At 45.7% G+C, this 21,997-nt stretch overlaps 1 protein-coding gene across 6 annotated transcripts in view; it reads right to left on the minus strand.

Moving 5' to 3' along the window:
- Positions 1-21,997, minus strand: part of SLC44A3 (solute carrier family 44 member 3) — a 91,957-nt gene that overhangs the window by 8,963 nt on the left and 60,997 nt on the right. For 5 of the 6 annotated variants that reach the window (XM_061183850.1, XM_061183846.1, XM_061183844.1 and 2 more), the window contains exons 13-15: positions 5,061-5,198; positions 2,757-2,993; positions 1,273-1,671 (exon numbers count right to left, since the gene is read on the minus strand). In XM_061183850.1, coding sequence (XP_061039833.1) covers positions 1,573-1,671; positions 2,757-2,993; positions 5,061-5,198 — 474 coding nt within the window. In that variant the 3' untranslated portion in view covers positions 1,273-1,572. Of the gene's footprint in view, positions 1-1,272; positions 1,672-2,756; positions 2,994-5,060; positions 5,199-21,997 lie in introns of those variants that run through there. The other variant, XM_061183845.1, reaches the window with a different exon arrangement.

Here is a 21,997-nt window from a genome sequence, read left to right on the forward strand (position 1 = left end):
CTGAATCTATACACCAGTGCACTGAGTACTTGAGAAGGAGGCTTAGAAAAACGAAGGGACCTGCCCATTGCACACAGGAAATGCCAGCCAGGATTCAAACTATCAATCATCTGACCTTTGCTTATTCCATTGTGACTCATCTGCCTCCAGTTCATTCTAAATCCAACTTGGAATAATCTTAAAATCATCTTGGGGAACATTGGTGGGGATGGGGTGGGGGGATTTTATATTCATATTCTAGCGTGAATAAATATTAAGAAACATACTGGATCAGGAATAGGACACGCTGTTTGATAATGAACCAGGATTTATAGTAGGAAGTGTTAGCAAAACCTAACCTTCAGTTATGACCTAGAGGAGGTCAAACAGCTAAGTGTTGTAATGATAAAAAATTCAGTCGCTCACACACTTTTTGACATTTTCTCAGCCAAGTGATTTCCTCTGATAGCACTGGTTCTATTAGGCCTTGGGGGTGAAATGTGCCTGCTTGTTTTTTGCTGAGGCGGATAATGAGGACATAGGGGTGTTTGATGAACCCACAAAAGCGCAGTTGACTTGCTCATCGTGCTGCAGTGACTAAGGTTAATGCCTCGGAGAATCTGCTCTGTTGTAAATCCTTTTCCTAAAAGAGACTGTGAGAGCTCAACTAATAGTCTTGTTTAAGAAAAAAGTTGTAATTTGCATTTGTTAAAGGAGACCTGAGCTAGCCTGCTGTTTCCTTCCCTCCAGGAAGAGGGGTTTAGGGAAACCTTATATTGCACTGCTTGCCCTGCCAAATAAGCCAGATTGGGCGTCCTGTTAGGAGAGTTAGTAATTCATTTTACCTGTTATCTAGTTGAAACGAGGCTGCCAATCAACACGTTAGATGTTCCTATTTGTTTAAAGCTTTAAAAAGGAAAAGCCTCCAGTGCACGCCCACCGTGGCCCTTTCCGCTGACCCACCACTGCATCTAAATCTGGGAATGGGGTCCAGGCAGAAGGACTTTAAACCTTCCTCCGGGCAATCTCAAGTGGGGCTGTGGTTGAAAACCGCTTCTGCAGAACGTTTGCTAATTTGTAAGATGTCGCCTTGTACTTTTAACAAAATTTAACTTTTCACATCTGGTTAATCTTCTGCCCGTTCTATACCACGCCCATCAGGTGGTAGTTCCTTTTACACTTTCGGTTTTAACTGTCCCTAAATCTAAGAATTGTACTTTGAAAAGCTGTAACATATTTAGCACATTTCCAGGCGTGGAAGAGTAGGGAAAAGTCCTCTGTACTAGGGCAACATTCCAGAGATTTTTGCTAAGGTTTATTGGTTGTGAGTGAGGAATTGTCCTTTAAATTAGTTTTTACATAATGTGCTTTTTAATTGACCACGTAAACATGTTGTTAAAAGGTTTTTCAGTCCCAGTCGGTACAAAAAAGGTTGTATACTTTTATGGTTCTAGTATTGTAATGTGGTCAAATAGTGGGGACAAAAACAGTGAGGAAGAATAGGGTCCATGTCGGGCCCTATCGTTTATTCTGCCCACGGCTCTTAGGAGAAGGAAACTTTTTCCAGGTACAAATACCTGATGGGCGCTTATCTTACAAAGGCCGGAGTTCTGTTCCCTCTTCATTCGTTAATGAGTTCTTGTCTCTCTGTGCCCTTGCATTGTTTAATTTGTTGATCCTTTTTATAAAACTCTGAAAAACAAAAGAATGAGTTAGACCAGTGTTCTGTATCTGCACAGATTGGCAATCATTTACTTGGCCATATTATTTCGGGGAATTTAATCCTTAAAGTTTTCCCTGTTGAACTAAAATATCTTGGGGGGGGGTAGATTTCAAAGTAGGTTTTTAATCAGAAAAGTGTAAGTTGGAGAAAGAAGACCTAGTTAGCTTCCTACCACCATCAGAAATATTTTCTTTGGAGTACATACCAAATATGTTAAAGTGCTACTGTATTTTTATGTTTTATTTGGAGAAGAATGAGGATACACATAATTATAAAACTGTAGAAGTGCTTGTTAAACTTCAGTGCCTGGCTGGACTAAGGAGTGCTTTGCATGCTCTGTTTAAAAGCAAAAGGGCCTAGGTTTTAGGGTAACAGAATGAAAGAAAATTGTTAAAATGTCACTTGACAACAGAAAGAGATGAGAGACTTCATTCAGCTGTTAAAATATGCCTGTCTACGCAGGATAAGGCAAATCAGCAACAACTGTGTTGCAAAAGCTATTGGAAACAGCTGCCTGCTATTTCCAGATAGCAGTATGGGGGCTCTAATGAGGGTGTGGCATTCCTCAACATTGTGTGCTGTGGTTAATAAAGGGCCTCAGAATCGCAGATCTGTCATACTGGCGCTGAAGGTGATTGGTCTACACTGGAGTGGGTGTTCCCTAAAATACAACGGGTATGACACGATGCTTGGGGATGCAAAAATGCCTTAGAAAAAGATCAACTGTGAAATCTCCAGACCATCCAAAAGGCCAGACCAAGCCATTAGCACCAAAGGGGACTTGCACTGCTACTCCACCCAGACCCTCCTACCCTGAGTCATTTGCTTAGTGATAATTGCTCAGCTTCACTTCTTTCCAGGGAGAAGGTTTCAATAAGGGAGGTGGGATCAACCTCAGAAAATACAGCCCAAATCTCACTCTCAGGACATTTGGGTCATGTGGCCCTCCGGAAGAGAAAATAAGCTGGGAACCAGCCTCCTTTATGTGTGAGTCTTCAACACTTTTGAGATTGTGAGGATGGAGTCTAAAACAGGAAATGAGATGTTTACTTACCAAAAACTCTTGGTCCATAAAGTAGGGCTTTTCTGATGATCCATCATTTGTTTCCAGATCAACAGCAAAACACAGGAAAAGTGCATCCAGCACAGTTTCAAACATAGATAAAAAACTATGGGCTACTAAGTAGACAAAAAAAGCAACCAATAGTAGTGGGATTGCCCACACCTGAAGCACACGGTGGTAGTTAAATGCCATCAGTCCTCCAAAAACTGTGAAACACACCACTAGCACCTGTCCAGAACAAGAGTTTGTTGAAAATGTTTATAAGTTGGTTGGTTAGGATATTTTAGAAAAGACATTTGTCAGGTATAAGCAATAGTTTCCATGTATGTGCATGTGTGGGAGTGTATGTGCCTTACTGTAAAGAGTGCTTGTCAGAAAATTGGGTACAATGAAATAGGAAGAAGAAAAATGAAAAGCTATGATACCAAAAGAAAACCCAGCTGATTTGGAGGATGAGAAGAGTATATATACTTTCATTTTATCTGTACCCAGTTTTTGTATTTATGCAGATGTAACGGTACCTCACAAAATTTTTAGTGTTTTTCACTAAACGCTACAAAAAGCATCTTCATTAAAAAAATTTTTTTTATAAGTGCTATTTTTAAAAACAACAGCACAACAATCCAGTGAGTGGATATACTGTAGTTTAATATGTGAGTACTTTTACCCTGGGGATTAAAGTGGATGGGCTTTCCAATGCTGGTGTAGGGAGATAATAGGATAATAGGCTTTTGCTACATGTAATTATTATATTTCCAGGAATATGATTACAGGCCATGATGTACCTAACTGTTTAACAGACAAATTGGAGCCCCTCTGGAGCCCGCACTGCACTTGGATATCCATAAAGATGGACGCGAATGTCTGCATGCCACTTCATTCAAAAAAAAAAAAAAAAAAATCAGCAATTATGCGTTGCTTTTGGGAAATATAGGAAAATGAATTACTGCCTAAAATAAAATACAAGTCTGTTATAGAAGAGTAGCTCCCGCTTGCCGCAACTAGAGAAAGCCCGCACGCAGCAAGGAAGACCCAACGCAGCCAAAAATAAATAAATAAATTTATAAAAAAAGAAAAAATGAAACCTCCTTCCAAAAATTTTTGGAAGTAGTTATTACAAAATATATCATCCACAATCCTACCAAGCTAACGTAAACAATACCACTTAGATACAACTACAACTTAGATTATTAGGCTGTTTTGAAAGGCGTAATCAGTTTGTTCTTCTAGAGCTACTGTCCCACGGGGCCCAGCTGTGCCTTAAAATATATGTGCAATTAACACACACCTGTGAAGTCCATGCATGTTCTAACTTGTTACTGACAGCTAACCATGATAGTAACGCACCAGAGATATACGCCAAATGCCACAGAAACAAAATGCTAAACGAGGAGCCAAGAGTTCCCATATTTGGCATTGGCACAACTGGAGACTGATATCTTGTTCATTTTAGGGCACCACGAAAGTCCCCGGCATTCGTGTCCTATGTGGAGGACTGGCTGGAAGAAGCAAGGGTGTCTAGCTTAGAAGAGGGAAGATGTGGAGAGAGGGTCGGATGTCTGTGGTCAAGAATTTGAAGGGCAGTCAACTGGAAATAGGATCAAACAGGTGTGTGGAATTAAGCCCAGTGGGTGACACGGAAAGAGAGACGCTAGCACAGTATAAAGGACCTTCAACTTGAGGCATGGCCAAGTAGGGGCTGGAGCACCGCTTTCATCACTCTTTTAGGGATTCTTCCCTGTAACCCAGAAAGGGGTTGTGTTATCTTTAGTTCACAGATTGGAAAAATGAGGTTTTCACAAGACCACATACAACTCCTTGGAAAAAGATGACAGCAGGAATGTAACTGGCTCCATTTGGGACATTAACCATTCTATCTTTATATTTACGGATTCAATGCTCTTAAAATCATCAGGTTTCAATACTATTTCCATATATTTTTATGACAAACAACCCCTATAAAACATTCATTGTCTGAGGTTAGTAGCATTTTCATTTTAGATATGAGAAAGCAGGATTCAGAATGGTAGAAAGAAATGATCATAGCTAAGAGTTAGACTAGGATTCGAATCCTGGCTCTACCTATTGTGGGATCCTGGACAAGTTATTAAACCTTAGTTTCCTCATCTGCAAAACAGGGTTACTTCACAGGATTGAGGATTAAATGAGAGGATGAGGCACAGCATCTACCACAGAGTAAGCACTCAGGAAACAGTAGTTGTCCTTCACGGTCTTGTTGTATGGCTTAATTTTTGGATCGCAAGTTCCTTTATTATTTTAGTGAAGACATCTCACCTTTCCTAGAAAAATTACGAAGTCTCCAAAGCAGTTAACAGATGTAAAATGACTTGAATTCTTGGATAAGAGTTTGAGTGCCTCTTTTGCTGATGTACAAAAATCTGTCCCATTAATGGCAGTTGTAGTGTATGCATTCTGAAAACAAAAGACAATAGTTAAAAAGATGATGAGTCTTACTGTTGTAAAGACAATATAATGCCGATGCAGAATATTTGCAAAATAGAGAAAAATAGTTACTATTAACCCACTATCTCTACCCATAACAGGTCATTTCATTTTCAAAGTCCCTTCCAGTCTCTGGAATATATACACATATATTTTCATATAATTGTAATAAATGGAAAAGATAAATAAGTATTTCTGGTCAATATGGTGGATTGAGCATCACCATTACAAACATATGGAAATGATGCGTAAAGCAGAACTATCTTAATGCACAGCAGAGTTTGAGGGGAGGAAAAGAAGTTTAGGTGCTAGAAACAAAGCAGACCCTAGCTAATGGTGAGCGCTGAACCCAAAGACTTAATGGGCAGGGAATCAGTAAAGGTTAGAAGTGATGGGCTGGGGATTTAACACCTTGGGGCTAAGAAACAACGCTCAGGCCCATACCAGGAAACTGAGCTGTCTGCATAAATACAGAATTTATATTCAAACTCAATCAGCCATTCCAGGAAAGTGGTAAAGAAATGCAACATCTGCCTAGGACCACTGAAATTACTAGGGTCTGGCCATAGGCAGAGCAAAACCACATCCCCCCAGGCCAGGGAATGGTGGAGGCCCACAGACAACCTTCCTTGAAGAAGATGAAGAAGCCTTCACAGGAAAAATGTACAGGTGACTCGAGAAAACGAACAGGACGTCAAACAAAAGAATCTGCACCTTGAGAACAATCTGAAATAAAGCATTCAAGGAAGTATGTTTAAGATGTTATGGAGATAATAGAAAGAAGAGTGACCATAAAGAATGAACAGCACGGTATAAAAAATGAAGAGGCAGTGTAGAAAACAAACGGAATAGAAATTCTAGAAATGAAAAGATATACAATTTAAATGGCTCAGTGTCATTGTTATATATCTGACTTATTTTCCTTTATACAGAAAATAAGCATTTTCATGTTGCTCCATGGCTTTTATAATTTTAATTTTTAATAAATACATATTTTATCAGGGGTGTGTGTGTGTGTGGCTAGGGCATATTTAGACTATTTCAAATATTTTGCTATTATAAATAACTATGCAATGAACATCTTAATTTCCTGATTTTGGATAATTTCTTAAGGATAAATTTCCAGAAATGAGATTACTAAGTCAAAGAGGACAAGTGGGTATACGTGTTCATATAAGAAGATTTCTTTGGTCATTTTTCCAAAATACCTTTTCCTTATAACTATACGATAATTTCAAAACCATCTATTTCTTACATTTCCCTTGAAATCTTTAAAATGCTACTTGCACTGCAGTTTACAATTTATAACTTCCCTGGGAAAATACACTGGAATGCTACCTGCTTGGGTTTTGCCTTGCCTTTTGGCTTAAAGGATGAAAGTTTTTTTAATCTCATGATATAAAACTAATCCTTTCATACACCCATTCAAAAACATTGTAAAGAAACCAATTTGGAGTCTACTGCAGTAATTTAGCCCCAGTGATGCAGGTCTTAAGCAAGCTGAGTTACAGAGGAGAAGGAGACTAAGGCCATGGAATTAACTGACCCTCTCTTGGTAACCCCCTCTTCCCCAGGGCCAACTAGAGAGGAATATTTTGTTGTTAAAGATGAAAGGCTGGGTATTCACCTCCCCACACAGGGCACCCTGCTTGCCTCAGAGGGGATATTCTCAGTCAGATGTCAGATGAGGTCCCTGCAGAAATGCCTTAATGGTATTCCACAAGAACTTTTGATTTCTGACTTATGTAGAATGCATGTGAAATTGCTTTTAATATCCCAAACTGGCTGTTGGTGGACTTAAGTCTTGAGTGGGGATGTGGAAACTCATTGCTCATTATTTGATCAAGCATCTTTGATCATCTAAGGTTCTCAGAGCCCTGACTACCAGCTCATCATCCTGAAGACATATGTGCAGGGTGGGTAGGTACAGACTGGAAACCAAGGTCAAAGGCATTGCCCCAGGTGCTCTGGAAAATCAGGGAACTTTTTTTTTCATTCTAACTTTATGGACATGACACTAGCAACTTTAATTAGAACAAAAGGCTATTTAAAAGCATGGTGGTTAAGGTAAGCACAGGCCCTGTAGCCAGTCTCTGGGTTCCAATCCTAGTTCTATTTTTTTTTTTTAATTTTATTGATTGATTGATTGATTTTTGGCTGCGTTGGGTCTTTGTTGCTGTGCGCAGGCTTTCTCTAGTTGCGGTGAGTGGGGGCTCTTCGTTGTGGTGCGTGGGCTTCTTATTGTCGTGGCTTCTCGTTGAGGAGCATGGGCTCTAGGTGCGTGGGCTTCAGTAGTTGCAGCACGTGGGCTCAGTAGTTGTGGCTCGCGGGCTCTAAAGCGCAGGCTAAGTATTTGTGGCGCATGGGCTTAGTTGCTCCACGGCATGTGGGATCTTCCCGGACCAGGGCTCGAACCCATGTCCCCTGCATTGGCAGGCGGATTCTTAACCACTGTGCCACCAGGGAAGTCCCACAAATCCTAGTTCTTACTACCGACTGGCTGTCGGTCTTGGGCAAATGATTTAACCCCTCTCAGACTTCAATGTCCTGATCTGTAAAGTGGTTATAGCACCTACTGCAAAGGGATGTTGGGAGGATTAAAGAACACATTCCCTATAAAGCATTTAGCAAAGTGCAGGCACATAGAAAGCATGTAATAAAGGGTGGCTATTTTCCTCCAGACCTCACCAACGATGAACTCATTTACAACTGGGAAACACAGAGGCCATTCTTTAAGCGCGGAGGAGGTGCGGAAAGGACCCGTGGTTTCTTCATCTGTAGACTTTAATCCCTCACACTCTCAGGGACCCAGGAGGGGTAGGACCTGCTTCCCAGACCACGTCCCAGGCCCCCACGTGGTCTTGCTCCACGGCAACACCACACGCCGCTCAGCCTCTTTCTTTGCGTTCGGGCTCTGCCCCCAGCCCCCCACGGCCCCACTTCTGCCCTCTGAACTGAGGTTCTTGGTGTTCTTCCTGATTCAGGCTGGGAATAGAGTTTCTGCGGGACTTCCTTTACCTACAGATCATAACCTCATAGTCAGTTTAGCACAACTGCTCATGAGCAATAAAAATAGATTTTGCTCCCTGGCTAAAATGATTAAAGGTAAAATAGTACTTTCTCATGCATGTGTTGACTCCACAGATCTTGGGGGCCCATAACCATTTATCTTTTCTTTAATGTATCATGCCCAGTGAAAGATGGCATTAAAACCACTCTGACAGGGAAATTATATATATGCCTTCCTGCAGCTACTACACCACTAGTATTTTACCACAGGTTCAACCCTGATTGCCGCAGAGAGACCTAGAATTAATGTCTGAATGAAGAACTGGAGGAGGGAAGAATTGCTCATGACACAGGATATGGATTGAGAATTTCTGCAGTTTCAGCATTAGCTAATTTATACTTATTCTGAGGAGAAGTGCTTCTTTGCCAGGCAGCTGGAAGATGGACTGCAGTAAATGTTCAGTGTTGTAAGTCCTGGCTCGGAGCATTTGCATTTGCCTGGCATGACAGAACGCTAAGGCGATCTGCAGACCCTAACAATATGTGGAAAGGATAGATATAAGGAACAGGGAACACGTTTTGTTGGTTGTGAAGGTTAATCAGGAGATCCTGAAGCAAGGAGAAAGGAGGTAGTGGTACCAGGCTTTTATTACTAGACAAAATTCAGTGTACCTGTTTCTTTAGCATCACCAAACAAGTGGACACATCTGTGCCTGAGACTGAACCCGTGAAAACACAAAATCGATACAAGGAAGGATTCCCTGCTTGACAATGGAAGCACCTCAACACTAGGTCGCATTCTCGTTCCTTTGCCTGGGACTGAGGACTCCCTGCACGTACAGGTGGCTTTGCTTTCAGATTCCCATGGACTGTCCACCAAGGTCTGTCACAAGCTGCAGGGGCGGGTGGGTGGAGGTCTTGTGTGGCTGGGAGGACTCGTGAACGATGAACTAAAACTCAAGCTCAGGTGAGAGAGCAACGTGGAGTGGAAGCCCGGCCTGGGGTGAGGGAGAGGAGAGAGCATGGGGGAGGGGAGGGGGTAGAAGACGTCACAGAAGTGGCATTAGGCTGGGCCCCCGCAGGGAACGTGGGGTGGATGGGGCCACGGCAGCAGCAGAAGGCAGTGAACTGAGACTCAGGGGTCAAGCAGAGAATTGTGGTGGGACTCCTCCAGACCCAGATCTCGGCGGGGCTGAAACGCCATGCTGTGGAGCAAGGGACACGACAGGAAGGTTCAGCCTGTGCTTCTGGAAGCTCTCCCAGGCTGCCCTGTGAAGGTTCAGGGCAGATCTCTCATTACCGTCTAACGCTGAGCTACAAAGCCCTGCACCTCCCAAAGCTCATTCTCACCAAAGCCCTTGGGGAGCCCCCCAGGCACTTCCACTGCGCCTCCTGGGCTCTGCTTGAGTTGCACATAAATGCCCTGTGACCACTCAAACACTGAGCACGTTGGTGTCATAAGCAGTCATAAGCCAGGGGCCAGGCCCAAAGAAAATGAGCTCTTCTGTGGGGAGAAAATAAGAGTACTAGGAATTGTGGGACTTCCCTGGTGGCACAGTGGTTAAGAATCCACCTGCCAATGCAGGGAACACAGGTTCGATCGCTGGTCCGGGAAGATCCCACATGCCGCGGAGCAACTAAGCCCGTGCGCCACAACTACTGAGCCTGCGCTCTAGAGCCTGCGAGCCACAACTACTGAGCCCGCGTGCCGAGAGCTTGTGCTCCACAAGAGAAGCCACCTCAATGAGAAGCCCGCGCACCACAACGAAGAGTAGCCCCCGCTCACCGCAACTAGAGAAAGCCCGTGCACAGCAACAAAGACCCAACACAGCCAAAAATAAAATAATAAATTAAAAAAAAAGAGTACTAGGAATTGTAACTCTTTCCAGGTGCTCTGCTCCCTTCCACCCCACTTTAAGAGATGCCTTAGTGATATGTCCCGAATGGCTTGCCACAGACCTGGCAGTGGCTTCCTAATTTGTCCCTGTGGCCTTTTTTTCTCTTTTGCTATCAGTAGGCAGGTGTGCAACTTCTGTGTGTAAATAAATAATAATAGTAACTAATAATGGCAAGAATCACGGAGTGCATACTATGTGCCAGGCCCTATTCTATATTCCCCTGAATGCATTTAATCCTCTTAACAACCACAACTGGACGATGAAGTAGTTGCAGAGACTAGAGTGCAGAGAGGTTGGGTAGCACACCCCCGGCACACGCATGCGACAGAAGTTGCATCACTTACAAGAAATGGACCTCTGACTCATTCAGGCCCATCAGGAAAACATTTACTTTGAGCTGTACTCTGTGCTTTTCCTTCCAAAAGGTTCAAAATAATAAAGTGGTGCTCTTAGGAGATGTGTCAGTAAAAAGAGCCAAGGATGTGGCAGGACGGTTTAGTAGAAAGAGGCTGGGTTCCAATCACGTTGCCTCCAAAGACTGGCTGAATGGCTTCCACTAAGTAATGTCACTTCGCACTTACACGAGCCCTCAGGTTCTAGCTAAAGATGCTTCACGTTTGTGCAGTACTTCAAAGTGCACTAGGCACCCTCCTGCTATTATCTTACTTGATCTGCTTCTCACCACGACTCACTGAAATCATCACCATGGGTATATTATTCCCATTTTACAGAAAATTCTAATTTTTGAAGAGAAATGAAAGAGATTTAAGTGTACTTTTAGGTAACAGAAAAGTCGGATTACCTCTTTACTTTGAGAGTTGTCCAAGAATGTTAATTGCAGCTTTTACACAGAAAGAACATTTTTCCTCCTTAACTCAAGCCGGAAGCCAGCCCAGCCCACGCTGTGTCCTTCATCAGCGAAGGGCAGCCATTCGTCCGCCCACGAAACTGAAGCGGGCCCTTCTTTCGGTGGCAGAACTGTGAACCCGAGCTTCTGTTGACTCTTCAAAAAGGTAAACAGAGTTTCCCTCCGTACAGGAGGAAAGGCATTTGCCAAAAGCCATGCCGTGAATAGCCAGCTTTATTTCTGGAATGCCTTCCTAACAAAATTCTGATATTTATTAACTCAAAATAAAACAAGAACTACGAAAACAAACCTGAGAAACTGGATGATGAATAAATAACACTGGTATTCATACTTTCCTCAGAACCAAAAGTAATACAGTGAAATCTGAGCCCAGAGTGATCTCCGTACATCCAAGGGTCTTTTCTGGTAAAACCTGCAGGAACCATCACAAGCTAGTTTCATCTCAGCCCTGTTTTTATCACAAACACATGCTGAGGGAGGTGGGGCACAACCTCCAGACCTGGCGTTCGCTGCTTGGATCAGCCCAAGAGTTCACCGCTCACCAGTTGCAAAAGTCCGGTGAGACGGCGGGTGGGGGAACCCGCCGGCCCCTCGGGGTTGGGACCAGGTGGGGTGGAGGCACTGTAAAGCCGGGCGCTCGGCAGTGCTGTCCTGTTTGCTCCTTTTAAATGTATTTCCTTTTTGCTTATTTTTTAGAATAACGGCTTTATCATTTTCATGCTCATCATTAAAGAAAATCAAGCAACATAGAGACAAAGAAGAAAGCAAGAAAATCGCTCTGATCCCACCCCTCAGAAATAACCACTGCTCACATCACGTGGACCTCACCCCAATGTTTCCCTGCAAAGATACACAGAAGGGAGACAGACAGAGGGAGGAAGTATGGGCAGGCAAGCAACAGTTATAAAAATGGAAACAAAAAGTATGGTTTAAGTAAAAGCACGAATGTGAATTTGACTTCAGCAAAAGAAACTGAAACTGAAGGAATATTTGAATGTCAGACAAATGTATCTTCACACACAAGACCTAGGTTTCTAAAGAAAACTTTCTAAAATTATTATGAAAAACATTAAGAGGTTAGAGTGCTTATTTTTTTTTTTTTAACACTGTGGCTTAAGTTTTAGCAGCACGGATGGTGAAAGATGAGTTAGTTGTCTCACGCTTTCTCCCACGTCCCGAATTTACTGCGTTTCGTTACTATTCTGACTGTCAGGGTTTTGAACATTTACAGCCTCTTCTGTGGTGACGGCTTTAGTTACTTAATGGAGTGTACCCAGCACAGCCACTGTGCCTGCCGCCTTACATTCCTGCTCTGTGCCAGCTGCTCTGACACTCTCCTGCAGGACGTGGTGGCGGGGGTGGGATTCCTTGGCCAAGATGCCCTCCCCGTGAGGCTCATGCTCATTGAATGGATACAGGAAGATGCTTTGGCAAACCAAGAATGGCCTCCAAATAATACTTCTTCATGCAAAGCCAAATTCAATCCATTGGTACATTTGTTCCTTCAGTAGAATGTTAGGATTAAAAGGCTACCCCAGACGTCACCCAGGAAAACCCTCTCGTTTTACTGATGAGGAAATGGAAGTCTCAACAGGCTAAGTGACCAGACAGAGGTGACCAAGATGGACGTGAATCAGATACTCACAGCCATGCCCCTTCCTCCCCAAAATCGAGAAAAAGCCAAGGAGGCCCCTGCATCTTGCTGAACTTGGCCATCATTGATGTGCTAGCAGATCTCCGCCCTCCCAGTGAAAAGCCACCGGGACAAGGATGTGATGCTTAGTGATGAGCAGATCTGGATACGGGGCTGCGCAGCGAGTGCCGCCTGCCTCCCCACAGGCCCACAGAGGGCTCTCCCTGCGCTCACCTCATCTGACCTGGGTATAATCAGCGGAGGAAATGAGAGAGGTGAAGGGAGGCCTGGGCTTCCATGAGGCAAAATTAAAGTTGCAGCCTGTGAAATAGGAAATGCAGGGGATGGGAAATGATCGGACTGTATTTTGATCTTAGGCTTTATTAGAAAGAAGACTAAATGGATGGGCTGTCCCCTGTGAGTGAAGACCATTGGTTTCCTCTCCTCCTTACTCTTACCCTTGACAAGGAACTGCAGGCAGCACAATGAAGCCATTAAGGCTACAGACCTGGAGTCATATGGATCCCCACAGAGCAGCTAGCATTCTAGATAAGCTCTTCAGCCTCTGGGCCTCAGCTTCCTCATTTGGACAATCGGGGTAATACCCACTTAACACACAGAGTCCTTGAGAGGACAAACTTAGACCGCATATGTAAAATGTGTACCAGGGTGCCTGGCAGACCCTCAAAACTCAATAAATGGTTATGTTATTTACAGACCTGAGAAGGTTGGTTCTTTAGTTAAGAGGAATGCCAAATATCTCTGATTTGAAGCTCAGCCCGAGGAAACGGCAAGAGGGAGATGGAGGGCAGAAATGGGACTGTTTACATGTTTTCGTATGTTGCACATCTGGGGGAATAACTTTTGAAGTCAGGTGTGTGTCCCTCCATGAACACACTGTTGATGGGTGTGGGGCTGGCGAAGCAACAGCCGACCTGTTAGGCTGCATGAGAAAGGCCTGCTGACAGAGAGCCTGGTAGTCGATTGAAAGGTCGCAGGCTGCTGGGAGTAATTACTGCTCTGTGCATGGCTTGGCCCAGCATGCAATGAAAACTCTTATAAGAAAAATGCATTTATTTAAAGACACTGGCTGTAATAACAGAACTCTTCTTTCTGAAGCTCCAAAGACTATCGGCCCTTCCATTCTGGCCTTCTCTACCCACTGGCACTTCTGCTTGGAAAGCAGCTTTTCTTGCAGTCAGTCTTAGGTGTTGTTAGGGCAGATCCAACAAGAAAGGGCAGCTCTTTGAGCTTGTATTTCCCTTTTCTTTATTGTCTCCCTGCTACTCTTAGCAGATGCTCCAGGCTCTGTGAAGGCAGCACGAACCAGGGCTGGGCTGAGAAAGTAGGGGCTCGTCCTTCCATCCACAGACGCGTATGGAGGGTGTGCCTCTACTAAGCTCGGGGCTGGGCACAGGGCACTGAGCCAGGCCGACAGGCTTGTGTTCTTGGATCTCAGGAAGTTTTTGTTGCCGCCTTGATGGAGGCAAGACGTGGACATGGCCAGCAGGCCCAGAGGGCCCTTCTCACCCCCACTGAGATTCATCCTCATGAAGTCATCTGGCCTCAGCTGTCTCACTGCTTGGATGAATGCAAGTCTAGCAAATGCTTCTCTCTGCCTCACCCCTATGCCAGCTGAGGCCTTCTATAAAAGGCAAAAGGAGGGGGAAGATGAAACCACTTGAAGAACATCAAAGACTGGATCCAATTGCCGAAACTTTTAGGAACTTTCTAGTCCTGCCTAGATAAGAATGCTAACTGAGCCAAAATTCTCTTAGTCACTTCCTCTCCTATTTTCCACAGACCTCGTTTCTGAAATGTCTATAGAGATGAGACTCTAAATGGAAGGAGGACTGTCCAGCTATCCCCAGTGTGTGTGTGTGATGGTTCACTTTGCTATCCTGACTTCTGTTTCGCTTCCCTCATGTACTTCCTCCTTTCTTGCCTCTCTGCCCACCTCATTCCTGCAGGACTCGGGGGCCCTGTGCTCATTCCCCCAGGTGAGGGGAGGGAGCTGGCGGGGGGCAGGAGAAGACACCCAGTCTGCAATTCTTACTGGCTTTCGATTTCCAAAATTTTAAGCTCTTCAGGCCCTTCCTACCAGTGGAGAAGGTGAAGGAAAGGGGTTCCCAACATGACCCGAGTCTGGGAGCAACAGGTGGGTGTGCAGGTCTTCCTCCACCCCCGGATTAGAAAATGAGACTCCCCTCCACTGGGGAAAGAAGGGGGGGTTAGAGATCTGTGGGTTCTGACCAGGCGTCCAGCTCTGCTTTTTTTAAAGCAGAGCATGGAAAAGTGGCAAGACTCTAAAGGGGAGTGCCCACTCCTAGGGTCTGAGTTTGCCAGGAGTGAGGGGGTTCCAGAGACATGGGGGGCTTTCATTGCTAAAACCAGAACAGTCCCAGACAAAGCAGGAGGGCTGGTTACCCTACCACTAGCACATCTAGGCAGACAGGGCCATAGGTGGCCTTCCAAAAGACTCCTGCTTCCCAAGCAGAGCTTGAGGCAGCCATGAAGATGGGAAGATGGATGTCTCAAGGGCAACCTGTGTGTACTAATGCCTGGGGCTACCTGACACCTCATATAACCCCATGGGGGGATAGCCCAAGAATAATGGATTAAACTTCCTGCCAGTCCAGTGGAATGGGAGTTCACAGACAGAAATTAGGTTGAGAGACATGATACAGTATTTCTTGCACATCTGAGATTGTGGATGAGGTTCACATCTGTGTGGAAGTCAGTCAGAGATGAGACTCAGGCAGTGGTGGCACAGAGCACTGTCAGACTCTAGCTTTTAGCAGAACATGGAATCAGTAGCCGCTGCATCAAAGTGGCTTTTATTCCCTTGACCACTGTGACTCACACCGCCTTCCTTTTTTTTAAAACCTTTTTATGAATGCATTCTCTAGTCTCTGGCCAACAATCACTACCTTCTCCCAACAAGTCTAATGTCTAAGACAAAGACAATTGGGGAGCGACAGCTGAGGACCGTATTCACAGTCAGTGTCTTGCTTAGAAGGGTATGGAAGGGGATGAAGCATGGGCTTCAGAGGTGGCCACTCTGACAATGACTCTGTTCCAGAAGCAGATGCAGATAAAGAGAAATGACATGAAGAAACCTGTTCTCCATCACGAGGAAGATTAGATTTGGGGTAGGAGCTATTTAATGGTTTAATTTCATTTCCCACACTAAATGAATTTGGGAAATGTCGAAACTAATCTACAGTCTTTCCATCTCTTAAGCACTTAGGGTAATGTTGAGAACTTGGATTGCGAAAGTTCTATCTTCCATTTGAACCATGCCCCCACCCGGCCCCCACCCTGGCTGCCGTCACAGATGCTGGGCCAGCGTCGGTGGTAAAAATGGCGCCCACAGCGGACACTAGGCTGCGGACGAGAAGAACACAGGGGGAGCCAATGGGCAGCTGCCTCAGCCCCACGTGGAACATTGTCCATCAGAACACAGTGTTTTCATGGTCACCTGCTTCCTTACTTCTGGGGAAATTGAATTTTGCTGACTCCAAAGATAGTTTTCATAGATCAAAGTTAAAAACACAGGCAATCCCCCTCAGCATATTTGCAGCATACCTAGACCATATCATGACAGGAAGGGAAGGACAAAGAGCATTAGGGTTTGCTTTATGTCCTGCATGGAGCTCAGACTTATGAAAGGAGTCTTACAGATAAGCAAATGGCGATTCCTTGGATCAGATGACCTTTTGAACCAGTGTTGTTGGAAACAGTCCCAGTCATCCTCCCTAGGCAGTGACACAACTACCCTTGAAAATGGGAGTGAAGAGGAAGAAAATGAATGCTAGATGCAGAAAAGAGGGGGCCAAACCGATATGCTATGCAGGGGATGTTTCCTTAACCTCGGGCCACAGTCATTTTCTGGTCATGGGTTTGGATTTGAGTACTGGCTTTCCCTCACCATCATCCTTTGTGAGGGGAAACTTAGTCATTAAGTTCCCTGGACTGCAAGGACCAGAAGGGCTGCTCTTAGCAATTCAACTCCCCCCAGCAAGTCATGAGTGCAGTGATTCTGGCTGAGGGTAGTGGGGAAGGAAAGGTGTTTTTGGAGACGTTCCCTGTGGATGCTGATATACCCCTGGCTGAATAATAACCCCAGGAACCCAGCACTGCTCTAAGTGCACAGGATAGAATCAGAGCTTGTACACTTAGCGGGTTGATAATGATAATGACTCCCATTTATTCAGCACATACCTCTACATGCTAGGCACAAAACCAAGAGCTTTGCAAACATTATCTCTTCAATTATTTATAATAATCTTGGGAGACAGGCATTGTTATACCCAATTTGTCTGGTACATGGTAGACTTCCAGTATGTGGTGAATAACTAAGCCTCTCCTTCCCCTCACAGAAGAAACTAACATTTATGGAGCACGTACTAAGAGCCAGACACCACACCATGTTTATGTGTATTAGTTTAATTAACCCTCTCAGCTGCCTATGAGGTAGGTGTTAGGAACTTTGCTTTATATATGGGGAAACCAAGGCTAAGTAAGAGAGGTGAAGTGACCTGTCCAATGCCACACAGTAAGTGGAGAAGCTATGATCCAAACCCCAACCTGTCTGCCTTCTTCCCATTCCATCACACCACTGGGAAATGAACAGATGGTCCAGGTCCAGAGAGGGAGGAGGGGGAGGAAGGAGGAGCTCTCATAAGAGGTGGACAAATATCTTCCAGAAGAAGGGGAGCGCTAAGGTGTAAGGAGAAGGGAGGATGCTTGGAGAAGGAAGCTGGAGGATTGGTACCATTAATAAGAGGTGAGATCCCATCCTTCCTAGATCCAAGTGTTCCCCACCCTCTGCCCTGTGAGCAGGGCCCTGACTTCCATGTTGCCCAAGGGAGTGGGGTGATCTACGTATAGTTCTGTTCATGAGGTGAGCCGGGGCAGCTCCCATCAACATTCTGTGTACTGTGACATACTTGTTTGTCCCCAGTGTCTCCGTGAAGCTCGGGAGGGTGGGGGGAGAGAAGATGCAAGGTAGAGAAGAGGAGAATCAGAAAAGAGCCCTGCCCACTGTGTAAGCCTGGTTGAAGCACTCAAGCCCTCTGGACCCCAGATTCTGCTGTAATGAGGGGCAGGGCTTCCATGATCTCTTAAGTTCTGGGGTCTGAGTTCCTCCCTGGGGAAGGGGTGCCCTGGTGGACTGGTAAAGACCTGGTTTTAAATCCTGGTGGAGGTAACCCTGTGTTTGTATTTCCATGGCCATTCGTTCCCAGAGGAGGTGGTTGACTTGAGGGACTTGAAGGACTTGAGGGTGAGTTTGGAGGGAAAAGCAGAGCACAGACTGGCGCAGCCCTCTGTCATTCTCTTTGGGATCTACCTAGCACTGACACACCTTCTCAGCTTATCAGCTGAGTTCACAGGGGAGACCCCAGGGGCAGGTCTACATTGTTGGCTGGGCCTGGGACAGGGCGAGTTGGTCTCTCCATTTCAAGGGTGAAACTTTAATAAGCTGCTCCTACAATGTATTTTCCAACCCGGCCATTAGGTACTCAAGGTGATATTTTTAATCTTCATCTGCTGCCTCTTGGGTCTCTCAGTTGTTCAGAACTTTACGAGGAAGAGGGGATGACTTATTATGTCTCCCAAACCTTAACACTCAACTCTGTTACTTTCCTCCTGTCTAACCTGGAGCAGGTTGTTACTTAACCTCTCTGAACCTAAGTGTCATCATCTATTAAAAAAAGAAAAAGGGTAATAATTGTACCTTTCTCACAGGATTATTTGTGAGGATGAAGGGAGTTAATACATGTAAAGCAGTTAGCATGGTGCTTGCTGCACAGAAATGCCCAATAAGTGGTAGGAATTCCTGTCTTGAGGAGCTGCACACCTTGGAGAGAGCCTAACAGTTGCCTCCCAAGAGGTTTTCTGATTAGCTGAGGGCCCCTTGCAAAACTCACCCTCCCTTCCCTATAGTGAGGCAATCATTCATTCAACAAACATTAACTGTTTCTCCGAGAAGGTAGAAGAATTTAAAGTCAGAAAGGACAGATGCCAGCTGCACACTGGGCCTTTCTCCAGAAGGAGGAGAGGCTGCCGAGGCCCATTTAGGGCAGAGGGCTTTAGGGCCACGCCCTCTTGAGCCCCAAGCCTTGCAACCCACCCGCAGCAGGTGGGAGCCGGGCTCCAGAGAGGCTGCTCTCCAGGAAGCCACATAAAGCCTCAGCGCTAAGCCCAGCAGGTTCTGAGCCACGCACCAAGAAACATGAGGATACAGCTGGTTTTCTCCCAGACAGCCTGGGGTCTCTGACAAATAGGCATCTCAATTCCTTTCTATCTAAAGTCAGGATAGTAGCATTTGCCACAAAGCAGCTGGGCTGTGAGGATTACCATCACCTAGAAATGGACTTTAATGTAAACTATCATATTGACACACATGCGAGTTTCTTCTACAGCATGCACACACGGAGTCGTCTCTCCGGGGCTCTCAGCATCAGCTGGCTGCCCCAGAATAGCTCTAAGCCAGTCGGTGGGGGCAGGAGAATTCAGAACCGCTGCTGTCATGGAAAGAACAGCTGTCTGCATGCTCTGTGATGAGGCAATGTCAACTACCCCAAGAACTGTGTCCTCTTAAGAACCTTTACATCATGTTCATAATCGAGTTCGAGAAATTGCACAATATTCATTAGTTTTCTTTTCTGAGCTGCACACATTTTTCTGGGGAGAGGAGAGGAGTTCCTGGAGGTCTGCCAGCTGGCTGACGATGAACCAGAATCAGACATGGAAAAGTTACCCAGTGCCTTTGCTCCTGAGGGACTGTGAGAGAGAGAAGCATTGAAATCGAGCTAACTGGAAGGGAAGTGGAGGCGGGAGAGAAGGCTTTGGGATATTACAGAGTCCAGTCAGCCACAAAGGCTTCGAAGACAGAGACCGACTTTACGTGCCCTGAGAAACAAGCGCTGGCAGGCAGTGTGGGCTGGGGTGTAGGGGTGGGCTATGAAGCAGGGAGGGGAGAGATGTGTATATTTTCCTAGTAGCAGCAAGTTTTTCTCTGCACTGGACTCGACAAGATTATCTGGAGCCTTTCTGACCAGTATATTTGTTAGTTAGGAAGCCAGGAAGCTATGGGCATTTCAAATCAAATGCCAAGAGGCAAAAATCTATGTACTTCTTGGTATCTCATAACTAGACGGACGCCACAGTAAAGCAGACTGGCAGCTTGATAGGCTGCATTAAGGCAGATCTGACCAGGAGATACAGCAGAGATCCACTGGGCACCCAGCTGCCCTGCATAATGGCCCACGGCAGAAATGGGAGGTGAAAGCTGCTGGACATTACTCTCCACTGTTGAGAATGACCGAGGTGACTGGCATTTTACCAGTATCTCATCACCAGTTCAATGTACTTATTGCTGTCACTACAGCAGCAGTGTTGGGAGAATCGCCGGAAGGGGATGCAGATAGCGGTCCACTCACATGCTCAGTCCACTCAACAAAGATTCTGGAGGCCTGAGATCCGGGCAACGTAAAGAATCATTAATCTTCGTGATCCCAGGGTAAGTCCTCACCATGGATAAGAAAACCAACATAAAAAAAAAAGATCCTGCCATTCAGGACACAGTGGGAGGACACACAGTTCGCATTTTCCATCCTGCCCCACATCCCGCACAAAGCGGGTCACGGATATGATGCGGCAACATGGTACCCGCGTGCCCCAGCTCTTGGCCGGCACCAGGGCAAGGCTGAGCACGCCCCACGAGGACCTCAGGTCATTTAAGCTGATCCTCTTCTGCAGAAGCTCAGTAAGGTGGAGGGATTCACCCAAGTTCCACAAAGACGGCAGAAGCCAGCCGCTGCCACACCTGACTAGGGGTTGCCTTTACCTAAGAGTTCCTCCCAGGAGACGGAATGGAAATCGTCGTTCTCAAACTTGTTTGACCTCAGCCCACAGCTCACTTCCTATACCCATTCCCACTTCTGCTGGAAGGACAAAGAATTGAAAAGGAAGGCAATGCTCACCATGATAAAAATACAACACATTAAACAAGAGCCAAATACTCACCAGAAGTAAAGTGGTAAACAAGGCAAGTATAACTGCAGTTGAACAACACAGCCAATCCAAGGCGACTCTGGTGGCACTCATAGCAAAGGGTTCCTTCCCCAGTCTGCAAAATCCCAGCTCTGCCTGGGCTCATTCACAAGCATTGCAGGGTCACCAGGCATTGCCTTGGCAGTCAGAGACATCTTAACAGAATTATGAATTTGAGCCCTCAGGAAACTAAGTAAAACATCAATGTTGGTTCATAAATGACACATTTCCGTAAGCTTTAAGTAACACTCTATGCACTTTATTGATTGGTAAAAAGCCTTTAGTTGTATGCGAAAATGAAAATCCATGAATTGAAGAAGAATGAATGTGCCTGTAAGAATTGAAGAAAGAACACTCTGGAATATTCAATCAGTTTGGAATCATCAGGAAGAGTCCTGTGGCCCACCAGTGGGTTTCACACCTAGAGGGACACTGACCTAAAGCCACCGTCAGCTCTGGGACAGACATCTGTGTCCTCCGTGGACAGAACGCGCACTCAGGGAGACATTTCACGAGGAACCGTGCGTGGACCGTAAGAATAAGGGGCAGGCCGTTCCTGCCGAAGGGTTAGCCTCCAGGGTCCCATGAGGGGACTTCTCAGTCGGGCTCCTGGAAAGTGCTGGGAGGGAGGGGGAGGCTGCAGGATCCCCTCGTCCGAAAATCTCTGAGAACACCCAGGCCAGTTGGCCTCCCAGAAGCTTTGACACTGACTTGCCTGAGGGGAGGAGGTGGGCTCAGACCACCCTGACTAGCCTTTTCTGCATGATCCAGCCTTCAATGCCTTCACTGTCCCCACACCTTGCCTGTCCTCCTCTACAAAAGTCTGTCTGAAGCCAGCCTTGCTCAACAGCCAGCAACTGACTTGTCTGCACTCTGGCTTGGGCAGGCGCTCAAGCGATCCACCCCAGACAGCGGTTGTGACTCCCTCTCTGACTGTTTCAAAATGCACAGTAAGTATGGGCTTGGGTCCCAGAGGCAGGACAGATATGGATTCAAACCCTAGTTATGCCACTGACTAACTATGCGTCCTCTCTAAGCCTCGGTTTCCTCATCTATAAATTGGAGATAACTATCTCAGGGGGCTGCAGTTCAAACTCAAAACTGATCCAATGCAGGGAAAGTGCTGAGCACACAACTAGCCATACAGTGAGTGCCAGGAGGCCGCGGCTACTGTTGTCGCTATCAGCTGGTGACCTCCGGTGGTGCTCTATGCTCACGCCTGACAAATCCAACCTCTTCTGTGCAAGCTCTCCTAATCATCAGGTCAAAGTACCTCCCCATACCAAGACTCCCCTTTTCT

Source organism: Eubalaena glacialis, chromosome 3, assembly GCF_028564815.1.
Source record: "Eubalaena glacialis isolate mEubGla1 chromosome 3, mEubGla1.1.hap2.+ XY, whole genome shotgun sequence".
NCBI lineage: Eukaryota > Metazoa > Chordata > Mammalia > Artiodactyla > Balaenidae > Eubalaena > Eubalaena glacialis.